General features: G+C 38.6%; 1 protein-coding gene across 4 annotated transcripts in view; it reads left to right on the top strand.

Annotated features, from left to right (window-relative positions):
* Nucleotides 1-20,738, top strand: part of cgnb (cingulin b) — a 31,226-nt gene that overhangs the window by 6,552 nt on the left and 3,936 nt on the right. For 2 of the 4 annotated variants that reach the window (XM_079828956.1, XM_079828957.1), the window contains 16 exons: nt 203-1,234; nt 1,939-2,039; nt 2,501-2,570; nt 9,274-9,398; nt 9,504-9,636; nt 10,756-10,968; nt 11,196-11,323; nt 12,630-12,656; nt 13,124-13,217; nt 13,369-13,581; nt 15,367-15,456; nt 15,620-15,865; nt 17,106-17,276; nt 17,508-17,669; nt 17,821-17,910; nt 18,032-18,115. In XM_079828956.1, the coding sequence (XP_079685082.1) occupies nt 212-1,234; nt 1,939-2,039; nt 2,501-2,570; nt 9,274-9,398; nt 9,504-9,636; nt 10,756-10,968; nt 11,196-11,323; nt 12,630-12,656; nt 13,124-13,217; nt 13,369-13,581; nt 15,367-15,456; nt 15,620-15,865; nt 17,106-17,276; nt 17,508-17,669; nt 17,821-17,910; nt 18,032-18,115 (2,970 nt within the window). In that variant the 5' untranslated portion in view covers nt 203-211. The remainder of the gene's footprint in view (nt 1-202; nt 1,235-1,938; nt 2,040-2,500; nt 2,571-9,273; nt 9,399-9,503; nt 9,637-10,755; nt 10,969-11,195; nt 11,324-12,629; nt 12,657-13,123; nt 13,218-13,368; nt 13,582-15,366; nt 15,457-15,619; nt 15,866-17,105; nt 17,277-17,507; nt 17,670-17,820; nt 17,911-18,031; nt 18,116-20,738) is intronic. The other 2 variants (XM_079828958.1, XM_079828959.1) reach the window with 1 other exon arrangement.

Raw genomic sequence — 20,738 nt, 5'->3', positions numbered from 1 at the left:
TATCCAACACCGCCTTGTTTTCCCTTGTGAAAATTTAAATATGGAGTCTACCCTGAATTGGTCCCGTGCTGTCGTGACTTCTTTGTGTATCTGTCCCCTCTTTAGGCTCATAATTTAGTCCACCAAACAGTTTAGCTTTTTAATCTGGTCTCTAGATGGACTGGCACACTGATTTATTACATTCTTTGTCTTGGTACCACAGCAGGTCACAATGAGTTCCCTCTCAGCAGACAGGAAGCCCCCTCTGGACTATGGCGTACAGATCCGCTTCATCAAAGATTTGGACGACGCTGGCGGAGGGTTCCCAGACAGGAGTCGAATGGCTGGTGGAGTTGGTGGCGTCACCAATGGTACACTTTCGCCTTCTAAGTATGGAGTAGCTGTGCGGGTGCAAGGCATTTCAGGACAGCCGTATGTGGTGCTCAAGGACGGAGAAAAGGGGGACTCTTACGGGGTACAGCTGAAGACTCAACCACAAATCCAGAGCTCTGCCCCAGTTGTCCCTCAGACTTCTCCATACAGCACCCTGTTTCTGGGACAAAGGGAAGGGGCTCGGACTCCCCAGGGTTCCTATATTCCCGCTGAACAACCTGATGAGGAATTTGGAAGCCCCTTAAGGAGGCCACCTGGTGATGGACAGGCAGGGATTCAAGGAGAAGCTGAGGCTAGGACTACAGGACGCCTCACCCCTTCTGCTCTTGCTCCTAAGGTGGACAAAAAGGGCGATGATGGTTTTAACGAAGCAGGGCTTAGGAAGATCAAGCAGAATGGGACTGGGAGTAGTCTGAATGGGACAGGGCTAAATGGATCGTTGCCTCCTCCCTCAGCCTCACTGGATGAGGACAAAGCCCCAGCTATAGACACAAAGTCACTGGCTCCCATTAATAAACTCATTAGCCGGTTTGGTGGTGGTAGTTCTGGTGATGTTCCCAACTCAGATGCCCGATCTCTGCCTCGTCTTGATAACCGAGTTCGGTCTCACAGCGTGGATTTCCTCAACAAACCTACTGATGAAGCCTCACCAACTTCGCCAACAGCAAACCCCTATGCTCCTATTACCCTAGCTGCAGTGCCCAAACTCAGCTCACCGAAACCATCAACCGGCAGTCTAGGACGAGACACCACATCTGTGGCTAAAGTGGCCGCTATCCCCAATTCCAAACCTCTCACTTTTAGCCAATCACCAAAGCTGTTTGTGCCCAAGGAGGCACCACCTGCTCTACCAAAGAAACCAGTGAGTCCTCAAGATCTTGTTCGTATTATAGCCTTTTGACATCATAATTTTTCATCAAAATGTCATTACTGAATCTACTGGTGCAAATGACTTTTCTTTGGTGACATATTCCAGACTTCTACAGTCATTTAGTCCACTTAAACCCTAACCCTTCAAGCTTGTGTTCGCCTGCCTCCACTTTTGAGTGCAATGCCCACATCTCAAAATCTGATGCATAGAACCGATCCCATACCTATATATTGTTTTCTTTTTTGATAATCTGGTACACTTGCATGTACGTCACAATATGTAAGAAAAGATCTTTTGCTACTTTCATTTCATCGTTTTTTTTTTTTTTTATATTGCGTGGCTAAGGCATGGTTAGGTTGGAAAATATGTTAGGGGGCATATGCATTCTTTTATTAAAGCCATTCAGAAAGTTTAGCCAATCAGACATTTTGTATGCTCTAGATTGCTGGCGTCAAGCTGGCTAACATGCCTTTGGAGGGCGTAATTTTGGAGAGGATGCAGTCTCACTCCAAACTTGCATCTTTGGTTGGAGAACCACCTCAAAGTTTTTGATTGGCCAACACAAGTTGTTTTGATTGTTTTATTTCTCTGAATATCTATTTCAGTGATGTCTCTTAGGGTAGTAGGGACATTTTATGTATGGTATTTCAAAAATAATGTTCTTTTGACTTTTTTTTTTTTTTTTTCTTCTTCAGGTAACCCCTGACCTCATAAAGAGCCAGACCACCAGTACAGAGAATGGAACTGGAGAGGATGGCCAGACCAAACAAGCCATTTACAACATACTTAAAGAGGGGTAAAGTAATACTCTTATTTTACAAAGCCTCACAGTTACCAATGTACTTTGCAGTAAGTTATTTAAGTTAATGTATAAAGACAGACCTCAAGATTTTCTAAAAGTTTGGGTTTCATATAACAATATTACTGTTATCAGCTGTAACATTGCAGGAGTGGCTTGAGAGAATTGAATAACATTTTGTAATCTTATACTCTGTATTATTATGGATTAGATTATGGATTAGAACAAATAGTAACATGTTAAAAACCACTCTGAAAACATTAGCAATATCCTAGCATCCAACCAAAGTATCAACATTCTCAAAAATACACAAAGCACTCTAGCAAATGCAAAGCAACTCTGGCAACCACGCCATCTTAGCATTTTGCAGTGGCACACACCTCTCACTTCTTCTTCAGAACATGCTATAATCGTTTTTTTCCCTGGTTCATTCCATTTCCTTTCATATTCAACACTAGGTCTATTGAGAGCGAGACAGCCATCAAACGCAAAACGAGTCTCATTCATGAAAGGTTCTGTGAGGTGAAGGTAAGCATGCACATGTTCAATAAATCAGTTTGCATTTCCCAGCACTGAATAGTGCTCAGCAGCATTTGCTGAATGAGGAAACTACATCCAGAGAGAGAGAGAGAGAGAGTGTGTGTGTGTGCCTGTGAGCCTGTGTGTGTGAGCCTGTGTGCCTCTGTGTGCGTGCCTGTGCGTGTGTGCCTGTGCCTGTGTTGTGTGTGTGTGTGCCCATAGTTTGCGTATCGGTCCCTGATTTGCATGATTGTGGGTGTATTTTGAAAGACAACGTAACGCAGAAAGATATTCTGAGACAGTGAGAGAAGATAACAGCAACAAAGGACTGTGTTTTACAAGCACACTCATTTATTCATAAAGATAGAGTTTAAAATGGACAATAATCATTATGATTATGTATTTTAAAGAGAATAGATCAGCCAATTTAAAGTGACAGTTCACCCAAAATGAAAATTCTGTGATTTGCTTATCCTCATGTTGTTCCAAACCCATTAGACCTTTTTTTGTTTTGCGGAACACAAAAGGTCACTTTATGAGGAAAATCCTCATGTATAATTTTAATTATAATCAATTACATGTAATTATTGCTTTAAAATAACAAATATGTGCTATATTTCAAGTTTTCTGAAGTCATATAATAGAAAATTCAGGCTAAAATTGAATTCCCTTGTTGTGATGTCCAATTTGTGAACAAATTCTTTTGAATCTTATCAATGAACTTAGATTCTGTTCACAAAACCGGTCTGTGTGAACCAGACTGATCTAGTTCTCATAACACATTAGAATGAATTATCAATGAAAAACCGCTTAAATTCTGTTCCTTAAAGTTTGTTGCTCACACAAAGCTATCATATGGCTACAGAAGACTTAATGATACTTAATGACAACTATAATGTTACTTTTGTGGTGCTTTTATGTCCTTTTTTCGTGCCCCAGACTTCATTCACTTTCATTTATACAGGGAGTGCAGAATTATTAGGCACGTTGATTTTCTGATCATATTTTTTCCAGGCACATTTGACCAATTCCAAACCACAGTAATCCTAATAACTACTATTGATTTAGTATTTAATAATGTATAAGTGATATATAATTGTTCATGAAGGCTGGAAATGAAAATCACCTTATATTCAGGTGTGCAGAATTATTAGGCATGTTTTCTTTTACAGATAAATTGAGCCAAAAAAGAGATTTAACTCAGACTGAAAAGTCAAAAATTATTAAATGCCCATGAGAAGGATGCAATACTAATGCAATACTAGACATTGCAGTTAAGGCATGACCATTGGACAGTGAAATGCTCGTTGGGTCAGCAGGGTCAGACAAAAACATGTGGCGGAGAAAAGACACCTATTAACTGCAAAAGAATTAAGAATTAAGGTGAAGAATTAAGGGTGAAACCATCAGGAACATTTAGTCTCCAGCGCCACCATTTTCCAGAGCTGCAACCTACCTGGAGTCTCCAGAAGTGCAAGGTGTCAGGATCTCCGAGACTTCAGTTAGGTAAAGAATCCTAAAAAATGACCCCCACTAGATAAGAATCACAAGCTGAAGTGTTGTAAAATACATGAAGGAGGTTTTTTTATAGGCTCTATGGACAGATAGGTTGAGAATGACTCTTGAAGGACCAGCACCACATCCTCTAGTACCACTGTTTGAAGAATTCATCTTCCAGAATCTGGCAGTACGTTTTGGGAGTTCATTTTAGTCCATCCTGAAGTCCGTTTTGCAGAGATGGACTAAAAATGAACTCCCAAAACGTACTGCCAGATTCTGGAAGATGACTTTTCAGTCTGAGTTAAATCTCTTTTTTGGCTCAATTTATCTGTAAAAGAAAACATGCCTAATAATTCTGCACACCTGAATATAAGGTGATTTTCATTTCCAGCCTTCATGAACAATTATATATCACTTATACATTATTAAATACTAAATCAATTGTAGTTATTAGGATTACTGTGGTTTGGAATTGGTCAAATGTGCCTGGAAAAAAAATATGATCAGAAAATCAACATGCCTAATAATTCTGCACTCCCTGTATAGGCAAGTAGCCAGAAAGACACATTTTTTTTTCCACAGAATAAAGAAATTCATTCAGTTTTTTAACAACATGAGGTTGAGTAAATAATTTTCATTTTTGGGTGAAGACAGAGAGCTTCTGTATGTTCATCTATCTTGTCTTCCTGTATGTACATGCATGCGTGGATGTGCGTGTCTGTATAAAATTGTTAGCCTACGTGTTTGCATAAGCTTCCTGTGTGTGAAGTATCCTCCTACAGTCTCTTGGCAACCGTCGCATCAACAAGGAAAGCTGATTAGGGCTGCGTGGTCGAGAGCTCGCTCTTTGTGATCCATCAATAATTAAGTTACACTGGAAATGGATAACTGTGAGGGAGGGTTTCCCCTCAACCTGGGGCCCTCAACATGTCTGTTTGGGTTTCAGTTTTAATGGGCACTAGTTGTACAGCCTTTTGCGCTGTTAAATCCCACTGAGCGCTCGTCCATGCATGATTAAACTCTGTTGTTGTGGGCAGTATTGCCGGGAGACTGTTGGTAATTAAGCTCATTAGCGTGGAATAAACCTTGTCAGACTCTTACAGATTTTAGTGGTTAGACTGTGATTATATATCATTCCAAAGTTTGGGGTCAGTAAGATGTGTTTTTTGTTATTTGTTTTTTTAAGAAATTTGTACTTTTATACATAAAGGACACATTAAATTGACCAAAAAGTGACAGTAAAGACATTTATAATGTTACCAAAGATTTTAATTTCTCTCATTTGAACTTTCCATTCATCAAATAATTCCTTAAAATGAAGGAAAAAAAATATTAAGCAGCACAACTGTTTCAACATCGATAATAATAAGACATAATTCTTAAGCAGCAAATCATCATATTAGAATGATTTTTGAAGGATCATGTGACACTGAAGACTGGAGTAAAGATGATGAAAATTCAGCTTTGCCATCACAGAAGTAAATTACATTATAAAATATATTAGACTAGAAAACAATTAAATTAATTTGTAATATTATTTCACAATATTGGTGTTTTTCCTATATTTTTGATCAAATAAATGCAGCCTTGGTAAGCATAAGAGACTAAAAAACATTAATAAATAATAAAAACTTACCGAGCCCGTTTTTCAACGGTAGTGTATGATGATCAATTTAGCTGATGCGATGCTGTTAGGTTATATATCAACTGCTGGGATTAAAGTTAGTTAGTTGGATAAAGAGTTAGTTCACCCAAAAATGAGGATTAAGTGTCCGTTTACACAACAACGATATGCTTAAAACGTTTTTCTGTTGAGTTTTCTGTGTACAGAAGACACGATTGTCAAAACCCATTTTCGAAAGTTTGAGTTTTCAGGTCCCCAAAACATCATGGTTGTGTAAATGAACAGCCAAAACGCATAAAAAGTTTCACGTTTTTAGTTAAAAATGCTGTCCTGTAAACAGCCTCTGAGTTATCATTTACTCACCCTGGTGTTGTTCTAATGCCATATGGTTTTCGGACCAAAAAAGGCGCTCATCTATTTAATGGCAGATAATAGCGACCAACATCAAGATTAAAAAAAAAATAGGCAAAAGTATCGTCGACGTAGAATCTGTGACTCCGTAGTACAGTATCCACACCGGTGCGGTGACTGATAGCCACACATAGATTAATCCGCACTGAGGAGCCGTGCCGATGCACAACCCACGTAAAGACGATAATTTCACAAATAACTGCAATTGCAGGTTTCAAACAGAGATGGCAACAAAGAGGCAAAACGTACAGACTGCAGCTTTAAGAAAATCCTGACCTTTGGTCATTGGTCTTCCGTGCTCGGCTGTGCATTCGTGATATTATTAGCGCCGCAGTTAATTCCAAACTCAGCCAGAATAAACATACAAGATACACAAAATACATTCCATGTACTGAATACATCTGTTGTGTTCGGCGCAACAAGAAGTTGTTGTCATTGTTACTGTTATTCTGACTATCAGCAGACAAACAAAGTTCCATTCCAGAGATATTCAGCTCAGTGAAGAAAGTACAAAGACACTTTGGGATTTCTAGGTCTTGTATTTCGTGTCACATTTTTAGTCATCTTGTTTTCTCACAACTTATGTGCTTTTTTGCGCAAGTCGGAATGAACCTGCAGCCGTGTACAGATGACCAAAGGTCAGGACTTTTTGTTAAATAGTAGTACATTTCAGTTTGTTTTTCATCAAACCCTCTGCAAAAGTATTATTCTTTGATACTTTTGCATCTTTTGCAAACAAAAAAGTTTGATGCTGGTTGCTATTAACTGGCATTTATATGATCGCTAGCAGGACATTTGAAAAATGATTTGTTTGAAAAGAAAAATGGCATAGTGCATTAGAACAACACCAGGGTGAGTAAATAAATAACTTAATTTAAGTCAGCCATTTTAAGGGCTGTCTCTGTCGCAAAATTCTACCAGTGCACTGACACGTTCGCTCCCTAAACAGTCACACAAAGCACCATCATAACCAGGGAGCATCAATGCTCACAGTGGCTGTGTCCAAAATCGGCCCATATACCTTTAAACAGGGCACTATTTGAAGGGATAGCCATTTGTAGTGTTGTCCGAAACCATAGTGGACGTTATCGAGTGCACTCATTCAATCCCACAATGCGCTGTAATAACGAGTGTACAACCGTTATTACGGTCAATGGCTAGAGAATACCCATAATGCACTGTGACTGTCACGCCAAATTGAATTCCCATGTCTGACCGGAAGATGACATCCGCAGTTAAATCATCCATCCATCCATTTACCAAACCGCTGGTCCATTGTGGCAACAGCGTAATATCATACAGGTATACATTTATTTTTACTTGATTATTAAATTGTTTAATAAAGGTTTATACACTAGTTTCCATGACAGAGTTCAAGTCTGTCAAAAGTCAAATATTTTCGTTACTTCTAGAACTGCCAGTTTCCTGAGTTTCAAATGATTATTAAACATCAAGCACAAACTATGCAAACCTGACAGCCCTTCCGGTGGACTCAGTGTAAAAATTCACTCACTCGATTTCATTCACTCCTTCAAGTGGACTATATTAGTGGAGTAATGTAGGGAATAGTGCATGAGGGTATAGGGGGTGATTTCAAACACACGCCTTTAACGGAAGTTCTGTATTGCGAAACATAAATCACATGAGCCAACTCATTACACATAATGACACACGATAGATGTTTTTAAAAATACAAATCCATGATTTAATTATATTTCAGCATAAACATGCATAACTACATATATAACGAAAATAATCTAACATTTATAGTTAAATTACTACTGAAATGTTGCACATATATATGTAACAAGCAAAACAATTTATCATAATGTACTTTAAATAACAATAAAAAATAACGTCAGAAAGATTTATTCCTGCTGTTGTTCATAAATAGCAGTAATGATGTTGTACAATGAGGACATTTGTTACGTCGCCGGAAATGGAGTCATCAGTGTCCCAATGTACAGTGAGCCAGGGTCCTTGCCAGTGCCCGAATTCACGTAAACGATATACTGATTCACGAGCTCGGAAGCTAGGGAGCTGATTGAGACGCACCCTTTAATTGTACTTTAATGTGTTCTTTTTTTATTCAAGAAGTAACTTTAGACCCTGCAACACAAGAGGTCAGTTCAAATGACCTCATAGTAGCCATGTGTGGTCATTATAATGATGGCAACAGCAGTTGAATGGTCTGATGGGATATCCTAGAGGACTGGGTTATTTGAGGAGCAGACAGCTTGGCTACAGGCTGTGTGTGTGGGTTAAAGATGTTTCAGATCAAATGATTTGTGTTTTATGTTTTGCGTGTTTCCTGATTAAGATCAACAATGTGCATTTATAAGATGAATTTAAAACGTAGTCAGTCAGATTCTCTCCACAGCATTTTTGTGAATTATTACTAACTAGTGAGGTGATTGAGAGTAAGAATAACCAGCGAAGTGTAGATACAATAGATAAGACAGGCTATATTGATTCCTGAGGGGAAATTGAAGGCAAAATTGCGGGTGTAAGATAAACGCATAGCCCAGAGATCACACCAATCATCCTCCTTGCAGAAATATGCATGTTTGTTTTGGGCTGCAACTTGTATGAACAAAGCTGCATGTGTTCTGCTTCGATAAGGCCCATTGAATTAATTTTTACAGTCCTTAACACTTACAATTTAAATAGTTGTTTGCTGGAAACCACCAGACCTAAAATGTTCAGTGATAAGATCACTTACTGATCTTATCTGTAACAGGAATTAACAGATTGAATAACTTTTCAAACACATTCAGCCAGAAAACCTTGTAACTTCCATATAACGCACACAAGATACCAGGAAATAATTTTTACATAGCGAAAAATCTTGTCTCAGAATTTACGTCAGTAATATAAAGCCTGTTCAGCCACTGTGAATAGTACTCCCACCGGTTGAAGAATGTTTTAGACAACTTTACAGCTTAGAAAACACATTTTTGTATGGAAAAATTACGATAAGATATCATTCTGTTTTTAAGTCTACTGGAATGTCTTCGCCCATAGACTTACACTGCATCAGTGTAAGTGTCACATTTGTTTGTGTTTAGTCAAAATGTTCTGTGGTAATGAACAGCTTGCTGTCAATAGAGCTATATTGGGTTTGACCCAGTTCACTCCATTAATTGTTGAAGCTTATTGGGATTTGGTTTTCCACAGAGTCCTCAGATCTTAGTGACTGACAATAATATGAAGACTGAACTGGAACAGGAATTCAACAAGAACACACAATTACAGCAACTACTGGACAAGAACAAGAGAGAACTGCAGGAAAACCAGGACCAGTGAGTATCTGTGTGCCAAAACATGGAGCAAATGTGCATTTCCAACAGAAAATATATCCCTGTCAGGTATAGATCTCTTGTGATATGTTATATATGTGTGTTCAGAATGGTGGAGCTGCGGATGGATCGGGAGTTGGCGGAGTCTCGCTTACGGCAGCAGGAGGATCAGCTAGCTCAGCTCCAGGAGGAGCTCAGACGAATGCCTGAAAACTCACTTCAGTCTGACACAATGCAGCTAGTACGCATGATTGTGGTGTCTAACACTAGCAAATTAGCCTTTTATATGCTTAAAGGGTACATAACAGTTAACATAAAGTTTCTGCCAATCTCATGTTAATCTTGAGTACCTATAGACATACTCTGTCATACGTCCAACCCAATTTTGGAAATGTTGTCCATGTTTGGCATGATAATCCAACTCTTTAAACAGTGTAAATAAGTCAGAATGCATGAAATGGCATTAGACCCCCCTTTAAAACATAAAAATATATTAAAATAAATATATACAAAATTAAAATAACATTGCAGCAAGATGTGTGAATTGATAAGTATATTATTCATTGTTTAAAGTGTAAATAAATGTGAATTTAAATAAATTAAAAATGGTATACAACGTTAGATATACACATACAGAAGTAGACACACGTTTGGACGGGCCTTCTTATTCTTTGTTATGATTACTGACATTCTAAATTATTGAAAATAAATTAATCAAAACTATCCAATAACACAAATGTAGTAATGGGAATCCATCCATCCAATCCCATCCATCCATCCATCCCCCAATCACCAATCCGCCCACCCACCCACCTGTACGCCCATCTATCCATCCATCCACCCACCCACCCACACGGCCATCCATCCATCCATCCCAATCCATCATCCATCCATCCATCAATCTCAAACCATCCCATCCATCCATCCATCCATCCATCCATCCATCCATCTCCCCATTCCAATCCATCCATCCATCCCTCCATCTCCCCATTCCAATCCATCTATCCCTCCCAAACCATCATCCATCCATCCATCTCCTCATTCCAATCCATCCATCCATCCCTCCCTCCCAAACCATCATCCATCCATCCATCCATCCTTCCATCTCCCCATTCCAATCCATCATCCATCCAATCCAATCATCCATCCATCCATCTCCTCATTCCAATCCATCCATCCATCCACCCCCATTCCCCCATCCAATGTGTGTCCAAACCTTTGACTTAATCTGCTTGTTGGGGTTTTGTAAGATTAGTATTCTTTGTAAAGCTGCTTTGGACCAGTGTCTATTGGGAATGTGGAATTTAAATTAAATTGAGTTTGTTTTTTGTTAATCATTCCAGTTTTCTTTTCTCTTTAGGACTTGATGACGTTGCAGGCAGATCTGTCTGAGTCTCTGATGCTGAGGCAGAAACTGGAGGACACACTCAGACAGAGGGAGCGAGAGCTCACCGCTCTGAAAGGGGCCCTGAAGGATGAGGTAGAGTCCCATGATAAAGAGATGGAGGCCCTGAGAGAGCAGTACAGTCAAGACATGGGCGCCCTGCGCCAGAGCATGGAGACCGTCTCACAGGTGAACATACACTTCAAGACAAATCCCTTCAGGGTGATGAATGCCTGTTTCTCACATTCTTAGTCCCTGCCTCAAGGGGATTAACTTGGAAGAGAGATGTTTTATTACTTATGTCTTGCCTGATTTTGCATGAATCATGTTTCATGAATCTGAATGGGTGTACAGAACTGAAGTTTTCACTTTTACCACCTGATTTAGTGTGTCTTTTTCTCTGGTCTTATCCACAGTCTCAGTTGGAAATCGAGGAGGAGCGTCAGAAGGTGAACACCTCCATTTTGGCTCTGGAGGAGGAGCTAGAGGGATACAAAGAGCAGAGTGACCAATGGAAGAAGCAGTTTAGCTCCGCCAACCGAGAGTAAGCTGTAATTTTAGAGTAATTTGAAGAATTTTAATATTGGTGACGCCAAAATGTTGGTGAATCTCGACAAAATGAGCGACTATTGGTGATGAGATGTGGGTGGGTACAACGTCGAAATTTAAGAAAAGTTTTAACTTTATGCAGATGCAATGGGTGCAATGAAGCCCACCAATAATGTTAGAGCATCCAGCATTAGGAATGGCCACTATGACCAACAACACAGTGACCCTGCAAAACTTTTAACATTTGCATATTTTAACAGGGCATAACATAACTATGTTAAATATGTCCATAACTATGCAATCACTTAAAACATTGTGTTTTATCATTTCTTGTTAGATCTTAAGGTGTCACTCCAAGGTTCAAGTCAGTATTTGTCTAAGGTGTCAAGTGATTCATCTGTAATCATATACAAACAACCTTGTGACCAACACCCTTTTTTAACATTCAGTGTCTTCTGATCCTGTAGGCTAAAAGGTCCACATTTCATTAGCCTGATTTATTATTTAAAACATAGATCATGTTATTATCCTCTTTCCAATTCGCATCTGAGACCTCTTTTTAAAATGTTTTTGAGGATATATACACCATTTGATCAAAAATATACAAGTATTATTAAAATTTAAAACAACAGGTGTAATGTATTCTTGTGATGGCAAGCAGCTTCATTACTCCAGTATTCAGTGTCACATGATTTTAATATGCTGATTTGGTGCTCAAGAAACAATTAATCTTATTATTAATGTTAAAAACAGTTGTGCTGTTTATTATTTTTGTGGCCACAGTGATACATTTTTTCCACGATTCTTTAATGAATCTTTTGTAACATGATACATACTATCACTTTTGATCAATTTGATGCAACCTTGCTACAAAAGTATTAATTTCTTAAAAATAAAAATAAAAAGTTACCCCAACATTTTAAATTGTAGTGTATGTTGAGGAAAAAGGTAGTTTTAAATTACATTTGTTTTTAGTTTTTTTTTTGCGGATTTGACCTGAACTATATATCATAATCTTGTCCCACAGATTTCATAGTATTCATAGTGTTTATATGTCGTCTTCGTTTGTCTGCATTTGTGTGTGTGTGTGTGTGTGTGTGTGTGTGTGTGTGTGTGTGTGTGTGTGTGTGTGTGTGTGTGTGTGTGTGTGTGTGTGTGTGTGTGTGTGTGTGTGTGTGTGTGTGTGTGTGTGTGTGTGTGTGTGTGTTTTATGAGTTTCATGCTATGTGTTCATGTCAGATATGCTCGTTGAATGCTCATTGTTGTCTTTCTGTTGTATATGTTCACTCTTGGTTTGCCAGAGGAGGGCAGTGCAGCGCATTTCAAAAGTGAGATGGAGTCCTAAATGTGCACAGCTACTGATACCACAGGCAGAAATTAATCATCTAATCAAATTAACTTTGACTGATGAAGTGTTTAAGTTTTAAATCCGTAATCTTTCATAGAATCTCACCCTAGATATATTGACACTCTAAACTTGAGTCTATTAACTTAAAGTCTAATAAAAGTCAGCAATGATTAAGACTAATCAAAATCCTTCAATCTTACTTTCTAAGCTGGTACATCAAATCTAATCACACAATACTTGAATTCTACTAATACGTCTCAAGTTCTTGTCCAGGTGATCCCAATGGATGCTCTTTACATGTCATGAATCATTTAGACTGTTTGAGATTCTGAAGTAATACATATTCTTCTATGTGATGTTGATTCTTCTACAGGATGAATCACTAACATTGGTGAATGTGGTGTTGTGTGTTGATGTGTTTTAATTTGTGGTTGTCTCATTGGACAGGCTGATACAGGCTCAGCAGGAGAAGAAGCAACTGGAAGAGAAGCTGCTCGCAGTTAAGCAAACTGATGAAACCGATTCAAACCCGTTAATGAAGGTAAGATGCATAAAGAAGTACCACAATCTATTTTCTCTCTTCTTCGTTTCAGAAAGATTTGTTGTGACACCTGTCCATGCACTGTGAATGCTGTATTTTGTTACATAGATTTGTTTTAGAGTCTGGAATAACGGTAACTTTTCATCTTTAGGAGTTACAGCGGTGCCGAGATGATTTAAAGAAAGCTCATTTAGAAGTGGAAAAACATAAAGCGGAGGCAGCAAAAAAGGAAGAAGAGCTTAAATCGGTAACAAGAGCCAATGAGAAGCAAGAGAAGGAGCTGAAGGCAGAGATTGACAGACTAAAAGACCAATTAAAGAAAGACAAAGAGGAACTTGCAAAAACACTGGAGAAAACACAACAGGTAATTCTAACAAGGTTTTTGCTTTAACCAGCCGGGTTTATTTTGCGCTGTTCAGCGGTCTAAAATCTTGCTCTACCTAACTGAATTTTAAAGTGCCCTTAATATGCTTTTTTTTTAACAGTTTAAAGGTCTCCTACAATAGGTTTACATGCATCAAAGGTCAAAAACACTTTAGTTTTCTTAATATACATTGCACATCTCCTCATTTCTTAAAGAGTATGAAAATGGTTTGTTCAAAGATTCTCTCTAAGGCAAGGCAAGGCAAGTTTATTTGTATAGCACATTTCATACACAGTGGCAATTCAAAGTGCTTTACACGGAAATTAAATTAAAATATTCGTAAGTGATATTATACCACCCCACTTATTTATCGCTCCCCATCTCTTAACCTCTTCCACCCAGACAGCCTTAACAAAATAAAAAATATTGAAAGCTAAAAATAAAGAGTATAATTAAAACTAAAAATAAAAACAGGGTTAAATTGAAACATATAAATTAAAATGCAAGCAGTTTGGACAAAGCACGTACAGTGGCACAGTGCTCATTCAGTAAATGCACAGCTAAACAGATGTGTTTTGAGTCTGGATTTGAAAGTGGCTACTGTTGGAGCACTTCTGATCTGTTCAGGAAGCTGGTTCCAGCTACGGCCGGCATAATAGCTAAAAGCAGACTCTCCTTGCTTTGAGTGAACCCTTGGTATTTCTAACTGACTTGATCCTGATGATCTGAGTGATCTGTTGGGTTTGCATTTAATCAGCATATCTGCAATGTATTGAGGTCCTAGGTCATTGAGTGATTTATATGCAATAATTTATATTCTAAACCCCTCCTTACCAGCCCTTGATACACAGGCTCAAATTGATATGGAGAAAAATTACGGCCTAAGTTCTCATCCTTTTGAAGAGCATGCAAAGTGGATTCACTTTAGCAGCGCAGAAAACAGCGTCTTCTCGACATGCTTGCAACAAATGAAGACCATAGGCTGGCATTATGCAAATGTATTACTTTGTTACGTAGGTTTACATGATGTAAGACTGGAATTGTTGACAACCAGAGACCTGGTAAAAAAATATGGACATAGTGTCCGTGATGTCACCCATAGGTTTCTGAAGAGCATTTTTGAAAGCTAAATTTGGCAGCGCGTCACTCCCGGTTAACTGAAAATGGGCAAAGAGGCCCTGGTTGCTGAAGTTGACCTGTCACTCAAGTTGCCACGCCCAGGCTTAATATAATTTAAACGGATGAGTTCTAAAAAAAATTCACCCCCTCACAGTTGTTATGAAGGGCAAAATTAGCTGTATAGACGGAAAAAATAATTACAGCCTGATACAAAAAGTGTTTTTTTCTGCTGTAAAGTTGGCCATTTTAACATGGGGGAGATACAGGTTTGACTCTCTTTTGGAGCCTGTCTTTAGCGGCCAGCCGATGAATTGCAGTTTAAGTCACTGTGTTGGCTTCAAGAGAGACCATGGGAGCTTGCCACTTGGTGACAACTTGTTTCGGCAGTTCAGAATCGATTCGTTCTTTTTCGGTGACAATAACATTATTTGTTGTGCACTTTGTTCTTTAAAACTTTGCAGCATTTTCCATTCACAAACAGCTATATTACACGGCATGAAGGGTAATATTCAAAAAAGCATAATAGGGGCACTTTAAAGGGCAAATATGTTCTGATTGACTGGGATTTTTTTGCTTTATACAGCTTCTCACTTTTCTTAAAAACAGAAAATGTACTTGCCAATGTAAGTTTTATTCCCTTAATCGGTTTACTTCCTGTTCCTGTAGCCCTTCATGTCAGAGCAATCTCAGGATACTGGAAGCAACCTAGAACTTCAAGAGGCCAATGCTCGTTTGAGAGAGAGAATAGCCCGCATGGTAAAACATCCCTAAACATGCTTAAAAATCTTATTCATGTAAATCTATTAGCATTTTGCTTTAAAACTATTGGTATAACCATTCTTCTCATCTGCTTTAGTTCTATGTATAAATAATTAATTTTCTTTTTCACTTTCAACTTTCTTTTCGTCCTGGTCTCCAGACGCGCCTGCAATCCAGCGTTCCTGACAGCAGCTCCTCAGATGTTCTGGAGGAGGAGAACCGGAGCCTGAGGAACCAGCTGGAGGAGTCCCGCCGCACAGTGTCTCGGCTGGGTCAGGAGAAAGACGAGCTCAACAGACGGTTGGAGGAGAGGGAGAGAGAGAGGGAAGCTCTGAGACGCACCAAGAGCGACCTAGAGGAGCAGAAGAGACTGCTGGACCGATCGCTGGAGAAGATTAATAAGGAGGTATGTGTGTGTTTTTTGTTCAAATAAAAAAAGCTTCTATTATTAATTTACATCATTTGTACTCTACTGTTTAAAAGTTTGGGGTCGTGCAATTTTTTGTGCGTGTGTGTTTTTGTTCACCAAGGCTGGATTTATTTGATCCAAAATACAGTTTTTACAATTCAAAATAACTGTCATAATATATAATATATGCTTTCTATTTTAATATATTTAAAAATGTATTCCTGTGACGCAAAGCTGAATTTTCAGCATAATTTCTCCAGTTTTTAATGTCACATGATCCTTCAGAAATAATTCTAATATGATGATTTGCTGCGCAAGAATAATTTCTTATTATCAACGTTAAATAGTTGTACTGCATAATATTTTTGTGGAAACCCTAATACATGTTTCTTTGAATAGACATTTCAAAAGAACAGCATTTATTTGAAATCTAAATCTTTTGTAACATTATAAATGTCTTTTTACTGTGGCTTTTAAACAATTGAATGCGTTTTTGCTGATTAAATAATTAATTCCTTTCTTGTTTTACTGACCCCAAACTAGCGGTAAATGTCCTCTCACTTTCAACTGTTTTCCCCCGTCAAATTTCTTAACGTGTAAATATTTATATGACCATAAAAAGTGAGGCATAAAGTGAACATATTTCACAGACATTTGACGAACATGAATCCCTGAACCAAGGCGGGTCAATATTAAAAAAAACGTCATTATCTGGTGTGTCCACTACCTGCTGAACTCAAAAGAAGATATTTTTGAAGAATGTCAGTAACCAAACAGTTGATGGACCCCATTGACTTCTATTTTTTTTTCATACTGTGGAAGTCAATAGGGCCCATCAATTGTTTGGTTACCCATAGTTTTCAAAATATCTTTTATGTTCAGCAGAAGAAATAAATTCATAGAGGGAACAAATGTAAATGATGACACAATTTTCATTTTTGGATGAAAAATCACAGCAGATTTGCCAGTTCCTGCTGTGAGATGTTACCCCACTCTTCCACCAAGACATTTGCAAGTTCTCGAACATGTCTAGAGGTTACTTGGCACTGCAAGGACGATCAGCTGTCCTTCCTGTCTCCCAGCCTTCCTTCTTAAATTACGGCCATTGCAGAACATGGCCCTTTCCAATAAAGATCCGTGAAGTTTATTTGGATTTTACAAAATGATATCTAAAAAACAGTATCATGAAAAGGGGATGTTTCTTTTCTTCCCGAGTTTATTCAATGTTTTTCATCAGATGGAGAGTATGATGGGAGATTCACGGCAGTCAGTGCAGGTTCTTCAGTCTCAGCTGGATGAATTCAGGGACCGTTCTCGTCGAGAGCTGCAGGACGCCCAGAGACTCGGTAAAGACAGGCTGATTGAGCTACAGAGAGCGCAGGCCCTCCTCAAAACCAACCAGGAGGAGGTGAGACAGACCACGTTTTACTAGATGGATAGTGTTTATAGTTCAATCAATAATTATAGCAAAGATAGTTACATCCTTCATCAAAATCAAGACAAAATGTTCCTACTTCCCCCATCCATCAGCACATTAACATTTTTGAGCCTTGAGGTTCTTTGATCCGGCTCTTATTTGAACCTACAACATTTCAGAACCTAGATCACACCTGAGGCACTTTGTTTGCATGTTTCTCAGGTGTCTCGCCTGAAGAAAGATCTGCTATCGTGCTCCGAGGAGAGAGACAGCGCTCAGCTGGATAAAGAGCTACTGAGCAGTCGTCTCAAACACCTGGAGAGTGAGCTGGAGACGGAGAGAAGCTCACACACGGACCGCAGCAGAGAGATCCGCCTGATAGAGGTAACCGTGTAGGTCTGGCAGTGGACCAATTCGACAGTGTGATCAAGAGTGACAGGAAATGAGAACAGGCAGATGCTTATAGGGTCGTTTCAGTGATGTGCGTAAATGTACGTTCAGAGATGTTTATGAAAGTGCACATTTTTTGTTTTAGGACAAAGTGAAGACATTAGAGATCGAGTTAGACGAGGAGAAGAGTGGAGCGGAGCTACTGAACGAACGCATCACTCGCAGTCGAGAGCAGGTACACAGACGTACACTAGTTAAAGGCTGGTTTTCATTTGTCATATTTGTTTTTGTTGTGTTTGCAAGCATAGGCCGTACGCAAGCACAGATATAGATTTAGAGTATTTTTTTTTTTCTAGGTGGATCAGCTCCGTTCTGAACTGATGCAGGAGCGGTCAGCCCGACATGATCTTGAGATGGATAAGAGTGCACTGGAGAGACAGGTACACTCAAACACCTTTTTAATGGACTTAAATTAAGATATTTTACAGTGTCCTTGTTACATATACTTACCATAGTAAATTATGCATAATTACACGCAACTAACCCTCAACCAAACCCTAACCTTATAGTAGGTATACATGTTGTTAGTTAATATTACTCCGTTCTTAAATATATAAGTACACTGTAACAATGATACCTTAAAATCAAGTGTAATCGATAATTCTTTTAGAAATAATTAAAGGCACAGTAAGCGATTTCTCAGAATCATTGGTGAACACTGTTGATATTTGAAATCAACCCAAACAAACACACCCCTCCCTTCATTGCTCTGCCCCCACAATGCAAGAGTCTCTTTATCATAGCTGAAGCGAAGCAAAATAAAGCTTCATGAAAAAAATCAAGAGGTTTTTTTTTTGTCGCCAGCAGCTTACCAGCTCCAGACAAACAATAACACTCAAAACCAATGTTACTCACAGAAGCAGAAGCAACGCAACCTCTGCATCCATTTTCAGGCCTTCCCGCTTGGGTCTCTCCAGCGCTGGAAAGCTTTTCTAATATTAACACGGGGTCCTAAAGTTCTTGCAGGATCAAAATCCTTCTTTTTCCAGGTTTTATATACACATATAATATTTGTTAAATAACAGTTATTTAAATTATTTTAAAGTCGGCGTGAAATGGAAGTTGAGATCGTCTTTTTCTCCTTATTGTGACGGATATCCGAGTGAAACGGCTTCTGAAATTAGAAAAAATGTAGGGCGGGGCTTGATTTCATCCTTTGGGAATTGATTGGATCGTTGGGCGTTGCTAACAAAATGGAGGCAGATTTGAATGCCAGTTTGCACTCAGTTGTGGAGAAAAACTCGACCTATCTCTTAAATTAATTTATTTTCTCTCTAAATCTTTTCTACATATGTTACTGAGCATATTTCCTCACTTTTCGCTGGTTTATGCTACAGATTTCACTCATTTTAAGCCTTTTATGGCTTTATTTCTTTAAAACTTTTTTCTCAGCTCTTCCTTATAGGGGGGGCGCCGTAAGCGCGTTCACACACGCTGCATTCCTAAGTGCGAGCCGTCACGACCAGCTGATCGTCTGACTATATTGAGTAATGTTTTACATAAAAAAGCTTTTATTTCTCATATTTCTCTCTTTTTGACTCAAGTCCTTACTGAAGAAGGTATTGTCTACACCGAGAAAAATTGCACCTAACCACCATATTGCTACGATCAGTGACAGGTTTCTGAGAGGCGGTGCAGAAACGAGACAGGGGGGCGATAGCCCCGCCCTCGCGCCATAGCACATGACAGGGAGAGAAGAGAAGTCGTTTCGATGGGGGAGGGAAAGTTAACGTATCTGATTAAAGATTATAAGGGTAAATCAATTTTTCAAAATTAATGAAGTGCACAGATAAATCAGTTATAGTAAACACTACAATATTAAATATAAAAATACGAATTGTAAAATTTGATTTCATGCTGACAAAATTATTATAACATCTCAAATACTAAATTATTATTATTATTTTTTTTACATTCTAGGGTGTTTGCATAATGATTGATGAGTTTGATTGGCAGCTGTGTTAGGCAATTAGGTGTCAGGCTGTCTCATGCATGTCGTGCCTGTGAGTTTGTGAAGTGTGTTTGTCTATTCGCTTGGCCTATAATTTGCAGTTGTGTGATAGATAAACTGCAGCGATACAAAATTCTATAAAAAGGACTTTTAAAAACTCTCTTTGAGACAACTCATCCATCAGCCCGCAAATAACAGCAAGACTTTTCAATTCCAAGCACGGGTTAATTTTTTTAAAGCCGGGAACACACCGTAAGGAACTGTCAGTAGTGATAGTGTAGGGGTAAGGTGCGTGGCATTAAGTTTTGACACAATTCGACCTGAGGTTTGAATCTGCCTTTTGCAGAACTTCCATTTCCTTTCCCATCACGTATCAGATCGGAAAGGCGTTTATTTTCAATAATATTGAGAAAATATTTGAAAAGTGGAAATAAAGGATCAAAAGTGTGTTGTAACCGCTGCTCGTATGTGGACCGGTTGTAGCTACAGTTTTGGGTTATGTTGACAGTAACACATTATGTCAGCTCACATTTACCCAGGCCCGACCAAAAATACAATTCTGCCTACTCCACTGTCTCTCAGCCTTCTCTCTTTATAAAGTCTTTCTTCAAATCTCCTTCTTGGTCACTCTCTCTCCTCCCCCATTATGAGTGGGCAAAATTTACTGCTGATTGGCTACAAGTGTGTTGTGCAGCTCGGTCTGATCCACTTTCAACAGCATTTTTCAGAAATCGCTTACCGCAGCTTTAAGAAGCCATTTTTTTCCTGTATGCCTGATGCCAGAAGGAGATGATGCCTGATCCCTTTTACACTTATTTTTTATAAAAAATATATTTTTGTGGAGTTTTTTAAAATCTATTATTTGGAGCATTTCAAAATGTATTGTTTATTAGGAGTTCGTCCCCAGATTTATTTTTCAGATATTTTGTGAAAATTCAGTGTTTCTAAATGTATTGATTTAGTTTTTCTAGATTTTTAAAAAATCTATTTAGGTTTAAATACTTTTGAAAGTTATCAGAATTACTAGTCAGATAGATCAGAAACTGTAAAAA

Source organism: Gobio gobio (genome assembly GCF_949357685.1).
Source record: "Gobio gobio genome assembly, chromosome: 11".
Lineage (NCBI taxonomy): Eukaryota > Metazoa > Chordata > Actinopteri > Cypriniformes > Gobionidae > Gobio > Gobio gobio.
The sequence above is the reverse complement of the archived record's forward strand: the minus strand, read 5'-3'. Positions and strand labels throughout refer to the sequence as shown.